This window comes from Silene latifolia, chromosome 1, assembly GCF_048544455.1.
Source record: "Silene latifolia isolate original U9 population chromosome 1, ASM4854445v1, whole genome shotgun sequence".
Classification (NCBI taxonomy): Eukaryota; Viridiplantae; Streptophyta; class Magnoliopsida; order Caryophyllales; family Caryophyllaceae; genus Silene; species Silene latifolia.
The window spans coordinates 169,781,620-169,796,964 of NC_133526.1; the positions used below are offsets into that span (position 1 = coordinate 169,781,620).

The window sequence follows — 15,345 nt, forward strand, 5'->3', positions numbered from 1 at the left end:
GAAAGAACTATTCTTCAATCCGACGTCAAACATCAATTGCAGTCAATTGAAGAGAAGCAAGTCAAATTCATCAAAGGAGAATCAAGTCTTCAAATTCAAGACCCTCCTATTCATTCGAAGTGCGGAAATCGAATCAGTAGAATAACTAGTAGATTGTACCCGAAATCTTTTGAATTAATAAAATTATTATTTTGTTGCATTTGTTTGTGTTTTATCTCTTGTTTGCAGATTAACGCAAATTTGTTTGTTACAATAAACATGTGGAATAAGTTAATTCTCATCAAATTGATTTTTTTTATAAACTACAAAAATTAAAAACAATACTCGTTTCCCGATTTTAAATTATCTCATATCAATTTTTTTCCAAAATTTTTCAGATCGAACTGATTTCTTTGTAAAATACAGAACTTAAAGATTATACTCGTAATTTTTTTTTTGTATTTCCCGAAAAAAAAAATAGGGTAGAGGTAGGCGGATGCTTTTTTTTGAAGTTTTTATTAATATTTTTTAATTATAATTTTTATTTTGTAATTTATTAATTTGTAATTGTATAATGTATAGTTTTTAATTGTATAGTGTATAGTTTGGTGTGAATATTTAATCGGTAATTAAGTAAGAGTAAGATAAGAATGTGAGGGTAATTAAATCCACTAATGATAGTGGGGGCCCTACATTAGGAAAAAAAATCTTTTTTCCATTCTTAAAAACTCAACAATCACTAGAAATCCAGCAAATGACTCTGAGCTTTTATACCATGTAGATATCCATAAGATCGCTTTGAAGAGGCTTAACCTTAATCTTCTAAGAATATCATCTTAGTTTTAACCACTGTACTCCATGGTTGCGAACAAAAATAAAATTGAATTGAATTGAATTTGCGAGTTTACCTCGGCCCTTACTAATATGAGGTTTATTTGAGATTTGAGAAGCTACCAGTAGCACCAACACTTACACGGGAGTTGAGGCAAGAAAAATCAGATTAATAACTACGCAAGCAAGAAAAAATAAAAAGAGTGTTCTAGAGAAAGAAACAAACCAATTCCGTAATTCCCCCAAAACCCCAAAATCAAAGATTACGATTTCAGCATCAAACGAGCTCGGATTGCCGCCGAATTTTGGGAAGTCGTTCATATATCAAAGGGTAGGGTTTCTGCTAGACCTGTCAAAAATCGACCCGACCCGAAAACCCGACCCGCCCGACCCGTTTTTTTAGGGTCAAGGACCCGGTTTTTTCGACCCGTGACCCGATTGACCATAACCCGTTTTGACCCGTTAATTCCCGGGTCGGGTCGGGTCGGGTCCGGGTCGACCCGTCGGGTCAAGCATCAAAAAAAAAAAAGAAAAAAAAAATAGCGCGCAAAAGGCTGAAAAGGCTGAAACTAAAGTTTTCATTCTAATTTTCCCAAAATAACTTCACCCGCCTCTCTCTTTCTTCTCCCTCAAAATGCAAAACCCTAGCCTCCTTCTCCAGATCTCCTTTTCAATCAATTAATTTCCAGATTTTTGTGTCGGATCTTCGTTCTCTATTTAGTCGGCCTTTATTCCCTTTATAAGATGCGTCCAACCCCAACTCCAACTCCAACGAATCGGACTCGCCGTCGTAAGAATACCACCAGATCTCCGTCACCTCTAAGTCAGCAACCTTGGCATGGTACGCCGCCTGTATCAACCTCCCTATCAGCAGGTTAAGTCGTTCTCCTACTTGCAATTATCGCATTTTTTGGCTATGTTGTGATGTCGAATTGTTGATCTGTTTAAGCCGTCCTCCTACTTTCTTGGTGTTTATTATCGGGGTAATTGTTGTCATTTATGTGGTTTGTTTTGATGTGTTCGTAAGGTTTCAATTGAACTTTGTTTTATCACCTTCAATTTCTCGATCATTGTATTATTTCCTGGTTGATATCATGATTTATTTAGTCGTAAATTGAATTAGGTAATTCATCAAAGCTTGTAGAAAATCCTTTGTAATTTAAAAAAGAAAGTAGGAGGACAAGATATCATGATTATCTTTAGTCATTGCTATCCTGTATTAGTCATTGCTATATGTATATGTAGCTTTCTAAAAACTGTATCAGTTCTTTCTTTTCATTAAGCTGGTTCGGATCTCCTCATTTTTCTTTCTAGAACAAAATCTGTACGACTGTACGTAGTGCCATATAATTGATTATGGAGATAACTCAAATACTAACAAGCACATTGTGATTTGTCATGCCATATAACATATTATTGATTATTTATTGAGCAAGCACGTTAGATAAATTCATAAATGCATATTGATTGGAATAAGACACTTGAAAATGGTAAGAACAATATTATTGCTTCAGTCAGTCAAAGTAGAACCTACAATCCGATTAAGACTTGATTTCTTGTTGTGTGATGAAGGATATCTATCTTATCCGATTTCCTGCAATTTTATATATAGTTCAATGTTTATAACTTCGGACTATAATCGCTTCATGTATAGAGTGCTTTTCAAATGCACCTCACCCTGTAGTTTAACTAATGTGACAAGTTCTTACACATTTTTCTTACACATTTTTCTTACTTATGTAGGTAATTCATCATCAACTAATGTCAACGGTTTTGAGTTTGATTTGTCGGACTTATCGCATTTGACTATCAACCCCGAAGATGAAGAAGATGAGGGCAGTGATGAACTTGATTAATGACTTGGTTGTACAAAGTCACAATGAACATTTGTTGTAAATTGTAATCTTATGGGTTTTAATTTGTAAGTTAAGACTATATCGACTGTGTACGCACACGTCTTTTTTTGTCAATGATCAAGTACTTTGAGAGTGGTGCCTATTAATTTAAGGACTTGTTCAATTCAATGTCACCATAAACGCGAAATTAACGTCAAAACATCCATCTAAACCAAAAAATTATCATATTTAATCACAACTCAATTGTTAGTTTGGGAATTGGGAGTATTGCAAATTTACAATGTACTTATTCGATCGAACTTTGATGCGGGTAAACTTTTATTCCTCCTATTTTCGATTCACATGGCGGTAACAAACTAACAATTTTAAAAATAAAAGTTACCAAAAATGTACAAATGTTAAAAAAATGTAACAAGTAATAAAAAAGACGAATAAATATAAAAAAACGCTTGAAAAATGTAGAAATATACAAAAAAAAAGGCGTTAAACCAAAAGTAATCAGTTGTTTTGACACATCCTTTGACCCGTATTCTGACCCTAACCCGACCCGTAACCTGTATGACCCGACCCGTATCCGACCCGACCCGTATTCTGACCCGACCCGTATGACCCGACCCGGGACCCGACCCGCCCGACCCGTTTGACAGGTCTAGTTTCTGCTAAGTTTCGTTGATTTAGCTATTCTTTTTGGCTTGTTTATTTCCCAATTCCCATAGTATTACTGTCAATTTCATGTTGCAATTGCATTCCATTAATATCCCATCTTGCGACATGATATACCGACTTAATTTATCGTTTAATTCGATTCTTGTATATACCCGTTTTACAACAAACTTTTTGGATAAAATAAGAGAGTCCCCTAACAGCACAACAATAAAATTTTATCTAAATTTTTATTTATATACGGAGTACTTATTTATTTATATAAAAGATTGATTTATTGATTACAGAGTAAAAGACTTATCCCTATAGAGGCAAACGCTTTTTTAACTATGCCCGTCGAAAGCGAAAAGAGCTCGAAGAAGGCGAAATCATCATCATCAAACATACGCCATAGTTCCAAGTACTTACCCCTTGATGTGTGGGCAAGTATTATCGTCAATTTACCAGTGAAAACCTTGTTGAGATTCAGGTGCGTCTGTAAATCTTGGTGCTCCATTATTGATCACCCTGACTTTGCTTACACGAATCTTAAACTGCGGAAAATTGATTCGGAGAAAAGTAAAATAATTGCCCTTGAAGGATTTGGATACCAAGGTGGAGTACTCTACCAAGGTGCAAGAAGATGCTTGTTGACAGTTCGTCAGGGCGACACTCTTCGAAAAACTGCTCATATTTTCGAGAGTGATGACAGATACTATCTAGTAGGGAGATGTAATGAATTGTTGTTATTGAGGCGGTTTGTTTATCCAGGCGATTTCAACCCTGGTTATGAAAAAGAAATGAGACTGTGGAACCCTTCTATTCGCAAATCGTTGTTAATTCCCCCTTGCCCGCTTGTCAATGCTATCTACCTACTTGGGTTTGCCCCTCGCAGTAAGGATTATAAAATCATTGCGATTGATAATAATATTAATCGTCCAAAGAATTACTCGTATATTGCAGTTTATACCCTCAGCAATCAACAATGGTGTGTTAGAAATAATAATGACCCTCAGCGGATTTATGTCCCACCGACTGCTTTCTATTTCCAAGGGGCTGCACATTGGTTCGGAAAGGATCCACTTGTGGAGAACCAACATCAGTATGAACTAACTCATCTTGTTTCTTTTAACTTTGATTTGGAAAAATTCACGTTTTTGAAAATTCCAAGGGATTCGAAGGGAACTGATATCACGAGGTTTTTGTTTATTCTTGGGGAATCGCTGGCAATTTTTAGTGTTACTCGAGAAAGATCAAGAATATGGGTGCTGGATCAGGGGAGGAGCGGAAAGGGGGTATGGACTAAATGGTTTTCAGGACGTTCCAATAGTGATACTTATTATTTATTCAGTACCTCTTGGTCATATTCGCCACTCTTTTATGAAACTGATGGAGAAAGGTATTTTATTATTGGGAGGAAGTCTTATAATATTGATAGTGGACGAGTGAAAGAGCTCGGAAAATCTATGAGCGGTTATTTGGATTTGGGAATGTATATGGAGAGCTTGGTATTGTGGAAAGGATACGGAGCTGAGGATATGGCTTCTTTCCCATGAATAAGACTATTACTACTCGTATCACAATTATGGATGGTTATGGGAAGACCGTGTACTGGTAATTGGTAGACGATGAATACATGAATCGCTACTCGTCTGTTCTTTTAGCTTTGATTAATTAGCCAGAATAACTATTAGTTCAAGTTATAGTTGCTGTTGTTTAATGTTTAATTCATTATATGTTGGTTCTTTTTTTTTCCTGGAAACTTTGATGGTCACTTGAGTGACCTAATGCACAGGATGAGCAGTATGAAAATTTGATGTTACCTACTCACATCATCTGCACGGTTATGGTGTACTCATGGCATCTTAGGCTCTATGCAGCCAAGGGCATGGGAGCCAGGCCTCCGGTCTTGGTCACCAAATTTACAAGCTTTAATATTGATGAAATCCAATACACAGTCTCCAAGTATAGTACACTTGTGCTTTACATTTGAATCTACAAGCTTTAGTATAGTCACAATCTACAATGTGAATAGTCAAGATATGCATATGTATTATAAGTATTTCCATACTTCAAAAGTTACAATATCCTAATTTCATAGTTAATGAAGATTCCCTTACCTTTTTTTTTTATTTTATTTTTTTTTTATTATGTAGACCATGCGATTTAATCCGGATTCGAGTCGGGTAGGACCATTAGGGAGGTAAAGCTTTCCCTCATGTGTTTTAACACTGCTGCATTCCCAAGGCTCGAACACGAGATCTCTGATTAACTGAACAACCCTTTGTCAATTAATCTAAGTGCTCACGGGTAGATTCCCTTACCTGTTAAGCAACACTTAAACAGTGAGATAATAAAGGGTTAAAAACCACGCCAAAACAAACAAAATTATTAGTAGCTAGTCTTCTCCGTCTTGATATTAAAACGGGTTATATATCACCCCTCATGGGTATATAGGACAAACATGGATATTTTTTGGCCGGTTTTAAGCTTAAGAGGGATAATTTCGTACTTTCATCTTATACAATAATTCCTCTTAGAAGAAGTAAATAAATGACCAGGATATGTGGATGTAAATAAAAGTAAGAGAGGGAATGTGAGGTCACAAGTTATTATAACCACAAATGATAGACAAATAAAGAAAGTGAAAGATTTTTGTGAATTTGCCGTTTTAGAAAATGTTGAAGATGTTAGAGAATATGAGGGAGTACCAAGCAATGTGGTCGAACAAATATCAAAAGGTTTCTTTCAAATTTATATAGCCATGATTATCCGCTCTTAAAGTTTTAACAACATTAAACGGAACAGAAGTCAAAAAAGAAGAACTCAACAAATACATGCATATAGATAAAATAGGTGAAAAAAATGGAAGAAAGTGAATTAAGAAAAGGGTAATTTCGTCTTTTTGTCGGACGAAATTAGCAACGTAAGGTCGACAAAAAAAAACATTAACAACATCAAATAAAATGGAAGTTAAAAAGATGTTCCAACAAAGAACTCGGCAAATTTATGGTGAAAGTGTGTTTATATATTCATATTTGTTTAAGTAGAATCCCAAAATAGATGACTAAACTATATAAATCAAGCGAAGTAGTACCTTTTGCACTTCTTAAGTTTTTTTTTCTTATTTTTTTGGTATATGTTTTGTAGAACTGTTTGATTCTTCCCATTGTTTATGGCAATTTTATATATAAAAAAAAGTATTGTTTATGGCTATTGTTACTAATACAGAGTACTTTATAAGTTATTTTCTCCATTTATGAAGGTTTATACAAATCTTTAATTTCATTTAAATATTTTTTATTTTTCCAATTTGTACAACAAAGATGCAATAAAAAAAACAAAATCAATTAATTAATCATGAAGCTTTAAGTACAAGCAATTATTCTATGGTTAATGAAATATCAGGTGTGAGGCAATGCGAGCATAAAATAGATAGACTAAAATGTACATTTTTCAAACATTTTGAACTTTGATACAATATTTGTAAACTGTAAACTTTGTACGATAAAATTTAACAATTATGACTTTTGAAATTTGTTTAAAATATCTATCGATATCATGTTATTTGTTATCTCTTTTTTTTTTTAAATGAAAATATAGTTAACCTAAATTAGTTTATCAGCGAACCGATACCAGGTTGTGTTGTTTGACTGTAATTACCGAATCATTGTGAGTTGGAGTTTTTTGGGTTATGGGTTGTGGCAAGATCTATGAGTTTAGTCCTTGATAAAACGGGTCAGTCGGGCCAAGTAAAGTTTTAACCGATCATCTATTTGAAATTTTTTTATAATTCTGTATAAGGATTATTATATCTGTTACTGTTGGTTCATAAATGCGGGAAGTGCAAATTCACGTGAAGTAGAAAATCTTGGGAAATAAACTCCTTAGCCTAATTCATGAGAATTTCTAAAAGGTGTTTGGTTACCATGTCAGTACTTAATCCATGGGAATTTTCAAGTTACCAAGGGGGTGTTGGTAAGTTCCTACAATTTTGTAGGAAGTGAATTCCATGGAAGTTCTACTTCCCCCATTTTTGCAAAATTGAGTCAACCAAACAAGTTTCATTTTTGCAATTCATGGGATTCCCTCCATTTTTGCAAAATTGAGTCAACCAAACAATTTCATATTTGCAGTTCATGGAATTTTCCACTTCCATAATTTTACAAGGGCAACCAAACAACCCCTTATTTAAAATCAATTTTACTTGAGATTAATATTTAATCGTATTTATTATTTATATAAATATTAGTATCACAATTATATTGATAACTTTTTAAAACAAGTAACAATGTCTTTTTAAAAAAAAAATTATAGTTAACATAAATTTATCCTTGAAGTGATACCAGGTTATGTTTATTGACTCTATATTACTTAATCATTACGAGTTTGGGTTGTTGCACATTCTGGGTTGCGGGTGATATACGGACATAGACCTTGGTAAAATGGATCGATTGGCCAGTAAAGTTTAAATCCATCTAACTTAAAGTTCCATGTAATTCACATTTTTTTTATAGAATTATGTCATAATTGTTATAGAGTAATAACTAATTTGATTACAATTTTAGAAAATAGACGAGGTAGAGTAGTTGGAGGGCGTAGATAAGATATGGATTGTTGGGGGGGGGGGGGGGGGCTGTTGTCGTCCTAGCTGTATGTTGGGTGCAGTCACCACTACGGTGGAGTAGGGCAGAGTACGGATCGGGTATCTAATCCAAAGTACTAGTTCAGATCGGATATCCATATTATAAATCGTGAAATTAGATATCCAATATCCAAACCAAATGTTTCGGATATCCAATGTTCGGGTATCCAAAATAATCGAATCGGATGCGGATATCCATCGGATATCCATACTTTTTAATTTACTTTAAAATTAAGTTTGAAACACAATTATATTCAGTTTTACATGATGATTTTCTTTAGTATTCTTACTCCAATATTCTCGACATAAAATTTAAGTACCACTTAGTTCTTTCTCTAATATTTTAAACATTAATTAAGTTATTGTATCAAATAAAATTTTATTTTCTCGAAATTATACTAGAAAAGTATAGTTTCGGATCGGATCGGATATCCAAATGTTTTAATTCTAATGTCCATATCCAAACCAAAACCAAAGATTTCGGATCAGATATCCAAACCAAACTTAACTTTCGGATCGGATATCCAAAACTTCGGATCAGATTCAGATCGGATATCAGATCAGTTTGGATAATCGGATTTTTTGCTCAGCCCTACGGTGGAGGGTCTGCTGATAGATCTCGAGGTTGGTCAGTGATGACAGACGCTGCTTTCGGACGTCCAGGCGACGACGGTCGTGGGAGAGAAATGAGAGAGTAGGTAGAGAATTTAGACGAGAACAAACAAGAGGAGTAATATGATAAAAAAAACATACAATAATGAGTAACATTAAATGTATACCGCGTAAATAAACAAGTTATGAAATCTACAATAATTTTATATCCACTTTTCAGATTTCACTTATCATAAGTTAAAAAGTCGAGAAAAAAAGCCCATTACTTCGAATAAAATCAAGTATCATTAAACTTCTTATCAAAAGTGTAGGAGTAGACAAAGTAAAATTTTCTAAAATTTAGTTATTTTCTAAATTTAAGTATTTATAAGTTACTTTTAAAAATACTTTTCATTTCCACCCGTACAGTGCACGGGTTTAAAAACTAGTAATAATAATAATTAGATTCTTACCTTCCCTTTGAGGATTAAATCAACACATCAGCGTATTTTATATTTTTCTTTTGAGGAAATTCTTGGGTACATCGGGTGTAGAAAAATATCATATACCCTACCCAATAAGAATATTAGAATTGACTAAATTCTCCATAAATAATTAAACATAATCTTAATAAAATAAAAACTTAGGCATCAAATTGATTGAAGATTGATTCGATTTAATACTTCGGATGAAAACTAACCCTCGTTTAACTCTGCCCATCATCAATTTCGTGAGTATTACGGTTGAACTCAAATTCTATGGCGAAAGCGAATAGATGCAAGAGGGCGAAAACACTATCAAACATGTGTCATAGTTCCGAACTGGCGTACTTACCCCCCGAAGTTTGGAGACAAATTCTCGCAAATTTACCAGTGCAAACCCTATTGAGATTCAGATGCGTATGTAAATCTTGGTGTTCTGTTATCGATCACCCGGACTTCATTTACACGCATCTAACATGTCGAAAAGTCGATTCAAACAAGACAACAATATTTGCCCTCATGAGGATGGGACACCTTGGAAGTATAGGATGCTCGTTGACAGTTTGTCGAGGCAACATTCTTAAGAAAAGCGCTTACTTTTACAAGAGATCCCACGGGTTCAGTGTGATAGGGAGATGTAATGAGTTGATTTTAGTAACACGCAATGTTCGTCATAGGAACACTGGCTATCAAAAAGTAATGATATTATGTAACCCTTCTATTAGAAAATCACTGTTAATTCCACCTTGCCCAATTGGCGATTCTATGTATGTATTAGGATTTGCCCCTCGCAGTAAAGACTATAAAATCGTCGCAATATCAGTCGGACGAAACCAAGACGAAGAGCCTAGAAAGACGAGTGTTGTAGTATATACACTCAGTGACCAACAATGGAGGATAAGAAATAATGTCGTGGATATCAGCTGTTGGGAGATTAAAAGCCGCGTGCCAAAAGTGTTTTACTTTCAAGGAGCTGCACATTGGTTTGGAAACACAAACACTCATCTTGTTTCCCTTGACTTTGATTCGGAAAAAGTCACCTCTATGGAAATCCCGAATGCTTTGAACGAAACAAAAACTATGAGGTTTTTGTTTCTTCTTGGCAAGTCGCTAGCGATTTTCAGCATTTCTAAAGAACGGTCAGGAATATGGGTGCTGGAGCAGGGGAAGGGGCGGGTAAACGGGGTATGGACTAAATGGTTTTCAGGACAATCGAATTGTGATGCTTTTCATTTATTCAATAATCCTCGGCCATGTTCCAATGTAATCTATTATGAAAGTGATGATGGAAGATGTTTAATTTTGGGGAATACGTCGTATAATATTGTCACATGCCAAGTAAAGGAATTCGAAAAATCTCTGAACAATTTATTTTATTTGGGAACGTATATGGAGAGTTTGGTGTTGTTCAAAGGACGGAGTTGAGGATATGACATCTTACGGATTATTTTGGGAAGACTGGCTGCTGGACTTGCTGGTAAACGATGGATTTGTGAATAGCTGCTGGTTATTGTTGCTGTTTGATTAGCCAAAATAACTACTCCCTATGTTCGAGTGAATTGTTTACAATTGCTTTAGTTCGTGAGAGGGAAATAAAGAAAATGTAAACTATTAACTGGGACGGAGAGAGTAATAGTTCCAAGTTATAGCTAGTTTCTGCTGTTTAGTTTTTATTTCCATTATAGTTGCTACTTTACTATATATATCTTGGATGATAAAGAGACCTAATGCACTGGATGATCAGCAGTATGAAAATTAGATGTTACATCTTACAGGATTGTGTCACATACCTGAATCCACTGTCCTAGACAAGCTTTAACCTTGGCAAAATTCTCATCTAATATGGAAGTATCCGTCTTAAATACTAACCAACTTGTTTAGTTGTATAGGTAGGACAAATATCTTATTGTTCCCTACACATTTTTCTGTTGTCTTATGTAAAGTATTTGACCTGTTGTAACCTTAAGACAAATATATCCGTCTTACGTGTACCTTAGCTTAGTGCCGTCTTCAAAGAGAACTTGTGTTAACTTCTTTTTTTTGTTTTTTTTTTCCTGGGTGAAAGGTAAGTTTCCATTAAGCACAAACAAGGTTTAATACAAGTATACAACCTATCTAGTTTGAATAATTGAATACAACCTATTTCAGACTAGCCTAAGCTCTACTTACATAAATCAATACTCCTTAACCATATCTTATCATTGCCTAGAATTTGGTTACAATGAGCACCAATACGCATTTTAACAACCCTTCTAATCTGCTCCAGCAACACAGCAGGCCGCAGCAGACAACAATCATGACGGACTTGATTCCTTTGCATCCATATTTGATAATAGCAGGCCAGAAAGGAACATTGTGTTAACTTCATTAGTCATTAGTTTCTTCTTTCCTTTTTTTTTCACAAGAGAGAAAGAAATGAATTTGGAATATACAAAACGCACTTTCATACATGTACTTGAATTTGGATCACTCAAAGCTTCCAAAAAAGGAAAGAGGGAAAAAAAGATGAATAAAATGTTATTTAAAAATATAATAGTTGACCCGTGACCCAATTTTTAAGAGCCGAAGACCCGTAAATCTAGACATGTGACCCGAACCTAAAATGACCCGTTATTTTAGGGTCAAACACGACTAGTCCCGTTTAAAGGTAAATCAAAAATATTATTAATATTTTTATATGTTATTTGAAATAATAAATAGAAAAATAATGATTTTAATATTTTAAATAAAAAAACTAATTTAAAAATCAAAGTAATACTCCTATCATTTAATAATAAAATAATTTTATTTTTTTAAATTTTTTTTACTATAAATACGACATGTAATTAATATAATTACATTACGAATATTATTAAATATTATATAATTTAATTTTAATTACTATGTTTCTCGACTGAAAAATGTAAAATAGAAGACGTCATAAACTTTTATTTGACCCGTATTCTGACTTTAACCCAACATGTTACCCGATTCATATTTGACCCGACCTGTATCCGTTTGACAGGTCTATAAGTCCATTTCTTATTTGTCCGTATGATTTTTTTTAAGGATAAATTGACAGCAACAGTCCCACCTTTGCTTTGTCTTCCCAAAATAATCTCACCTTTCATTAATCCGGTAACAATCCAACCTTTTAACCCCATATTCTTAAAATGCACCTAAGTATGGGTGACCTGATAAACCCGTTGCTTACATTAGAGTTCTATCTTTTGACATACTCTCTTCGCACACAAGCCATACCCCCATTCACATTCATTCTCTTCTAATCATCTCCCCTTCATTGTCAACCTCTAACTCTCTCTTTGTACTCGATTTGCAACAAAAGAACCATCACCACCTAACTTTTTCTTGGAGGTTACTCTAATCTTACAAAGGTGAAGGCAAACATAATTACTCTCTTTTTACTCGATTTCCTAATTCCCGCGGTAAGAAAACCCATTGTTGGTACGGAAACTAGAGTTTTTCCTTGAATTTTTTTTGGGCACACCTTAAAAATGGGATATAAAAAAGAAATTAGGAGTACTAAACACTGGTCCCTAAGGATCAAATATATGAATAGTTTGTCCCATATGGTGGCAATTCGCCGGAGCTTCGATTTGCTTTATTGGACATGGCGATTATCTCCGATTTATTTTTCACTCTACGTACCTTTTTTTAAGGGGGAGGGTGTTTGATTCGGGATTTGCTTGGCCCTTGGCATCAAGTTTCGATTATTCGTGCATATGTGTGTTTTGGAGCTGACCGTTTTCTCATTTCTAGTTTGAGATTTGATGGCTAATTAAGTGAAAAGGTTTAGTCTTTTGTTCATTTGAGCAACATGAGTGTGGAAATTTCTGGAAAAATATAGTAGGTGGGATAAAAGAGATAGTGATGAACATTGACTTTCTTTAACCTTTACTTACAAGGTGATTGACTTTCAATAGCAGGTCACCAATTTGTAGGGTTTGTTTTAAGAAGATACCTATCAAAGGTGAGATTATTCTTAGATTAATGAAAGGTCGGATTGTTTTGGGAAGAGAGGTTAAAGGTCGGATTATTCTTGACAATTATTCCTTTTTTTTAATAGATTAAACATTTTTAGAAATATAAATTTTCTTATGGAGATAACTAAGAGTGTTGTTAAGGATTATAAGTAGAAAAGATGATGGTCAAAGTGTTGTTAAGGAGACCGGGGTATAAAGCAAAGGTGAGGAACAAATTACAAAAGGGAGGGTAATAAAATGTCGTATCAGCAGGTTCGCAGGTTTTGGGCAAATTTGTGAGCCGGGCCTTTGTAAATTTCGTAAAATACATTGTCCAAGCCCCGTTTGTTAGCGGGCGGGACGGGACGGGACGGGACTACCGTCCATGAAGACCTCTTTGCATTCGATGCTTTAATCAACACATCGCCGTTATATAGAAAACCCTCGTTTAACTCTGTTCATCATCAGATTTGGGAGTATTACGGCGGAACTCAAATTCTATGGCGGCGTACAGAGACGAAGCTTGGTTATGGCCAAATGGGCCATGGCCCGGGTGACATTTTCAAGGCTAAGTAATACTCCCTCCTATTCATTCATTTTGTCCCTCTTTCCTTATCGAAGCTAGTCGGATTTTTGTCCTTCTTTCCTTTTTTGGTAACTTTTGTGTGGTCCAAATTTAATTACATGTGGGGTAGAGTGGAATAGAGTGTTTTGTGTGGTCCAAAATCATTTTCTTAATTCTTGTGCAAAATAGAAGGGGGACAAAATGAATGAATAGGAGGGAGTATATAGTAGTAAATAGAACAATAGTTTGGCAGTAGCAAAATGGTATACAATTCCCACAGGCCTGTAGTACCTCTTTGAAAGTCACAGGTTCGACTCACAGATGCCTTGTTTTTAGCATTTTCTTTTATTATTTTTACCCCCATAAAATTTTATTATTTAGTAGCGAATCTGTCGATTATACTCCATCCCTTTACGACTCGACCTATTAAATTTTTAACGTTGATACTCAATAAGGGTTTTTGTAATGACAAAGTAGGGGGCCATTTTTATCATTGGAAATGGAAACAATAATATCATTGCTTCATTAGTGTGATAGTTTTACGACTTTAGTCCCGCCTTAATTTATAATGGAATCGTCTTAAAATAGGTTTATTATCATTTATGTTTGGATTTATTTCATAGGTCTATATATAAAATATGGAGTCAGTAGTCAGTTTACTTGAAAAACCAATGTATAATTTAATAGTTACATAAAAACAATTATTAATTTGTATGATCAAAAAAAAAATATCGAAGATGCTAAAACAATGATATAAAATCTATGTAAATGAGTATAGACATGAGACGAAGTGAAAATCGGCCCGGGTCATAATTTTACTCTAGCTTCGTCCCTGGCGGCGTATTTACCCCCCGAAGTTTGTAGACAAATTCTCGCAAATCTACCAGTGGAAACCCTATTGAGATTCAGATGCGTTTGTAAATCTTGGTGCTCTATTATAGATCACCCTGACTTCATTTACACGCATCTAACATGTCGAAAAGTCGATTCAAACAAGAGTACAATATTTGCCCACGAGAGGATGAAAAGCCAAGGAAGAAAAGTATGGTTGTTGACAGTTTACCGAGGCAACATTATTAAGAAAACTGTTATCTTTCTGAAGAGCTCCGAATCGTACTGTGTAATAGGAAGATGTAATGAGTTGGTTTTAATAAAACGCAATGTTCGTCGTAGCTCTGGTGATTATCAAACGCAAATGATGTTATGTAACCCTTCTATTAGAAAATCGTTGTTAATTCCCCGTTACCCAATTGGCGGTTTTATGTATGTATTAGGATTTGCCCCTCACAGTAAAGACTATAAAATTGTCGCAATATCAGCCGGACGAAACCTGGACGAAGAGCCTACAAAGGCGAGTATTGCAGTATATACACTCAGTGACCAACAATGGAGTATTAGAAATAATGTCGTGGATATTAGTTGTTGGGACATCGTCAAGCACGGGTTTTCTTATATTGCGCCAGTTGTGTTTTACTTTGAAGGCGCTGCACATTGGTTTGGAAAAGCTCGTCTTGTTTCTCTTAACTTTGATTCGGAAAAATTCACCTTTATGAAAATCCCGAAGGCTTTGAATAAACGAGAAAGGAATAGGTATTTGTTTCTTCTTGGGGATTCGTTAGCGATTTTCAGCATTTCTAAAGAAAGACCAGAAATATGGGTGATGGAGAAGGGGCAGGGAAACGGCGGGGTATGGACTAAATGGTTTTCAGGACGTTCGGATACTGATGCTTTTTATTTATTCAACTACGAGTGGGCGTGGTCACCTTCAAAGTTCAAATATAATCTATTATGA

The 15,345-nt window shown here is 34.8% G+C and overlaps 3 protein-coding genes and 1 long non-coding RNA gene across 4 annotated transcripts; all 4 read left to right on the plus strand.

The window, feature by feature from the left end:
• The first annotated feature begins 1,395 nt into the window (after positions 1–1,395).
• LOC141610005 (uncharacterized) lies at positions 1,396–2,834 on the plus strand. The gene is made up of 2 exons (XR_012527952.1): positions 1,396–1,684; positions 2,554–2,834. It is a non-coding gene; the product is annotated as an uncharacterized LOC141610005 (long non-coding RNA).
• An 824-nt stretch (positions 2,835–3,658) lies between these two features.
• LOC141587130 (F-box only protein 8-like) lies at positions 3,659–4,864 on the plus strand. The gene has a single exon (XM_074408566.1). It carries the CDS (start codon positions 3,659–3,661, stop codon positions 4,862–4,864), a length of 1,206 nt encoding a protein of 401 aa, XP_074264667.1.
• A 4,687-nt stretch (positions 4,865–9,551) lies between these two features.
• On the plus strand, positions 9,552–10,550 carry LOC141587140 (uncharacterized). The gene is made up of 2 exons (XM_074408578.1): positions 9,552–10,202; positions 10,527–10,550. Exons 1-2 carry the CDS (start codon positions 9,552–9,554, stop codon positions 10,548–10,550), a joined length of 675 nt encoding a protein of 224 aa, XP_074264679.1.
• Positions 10,551–14,574: 4,024 nt separating this feature from the next.
• On the plus strand, positions 14,575–15,345 carry LOC141587148 (uncharacterized). Its single transcript, XM_074408590.1, has one exon. The coding sequence runs from the start codon at positions 14,575–14,577 to the stop codon at positions 15,343–15,345; it is 771 nt and encodes a 256-aa protein (XP_074264691.1).

Bases quoted from the DNA above. Each gene is read 5' to 3' on its own strand.
- LOC141587140 (XM_074408578.1), top strand. From the start codon at position 9,552: ATGGGACACCTTGGAAGTATAGGATGCTCGTTGACAGTTTGTCGAGGC. The intron at 10,203-10,526 runs GTAAACGGGGTA...ATTTGTGAATAG, and splicing joins TGGAGCAGGGGAAGGGGCGG to CTGCTGGTTATTGTTGCTGT.
- LOC141587130 (XM_074408566.1), top strand. From the start codon at position 3,659: ATGCCCGTCGAAAGCGAAAAGAGCTCGAAGAAGGCGAAATCATCATCA.
- LOC141587148 (XM_074408590.1), top strand. From the start codon at position 14,575: ATGAAAAGCCAAGGAAGAAAAGTATGGTTGTTGACAGTTTACCGAGGC.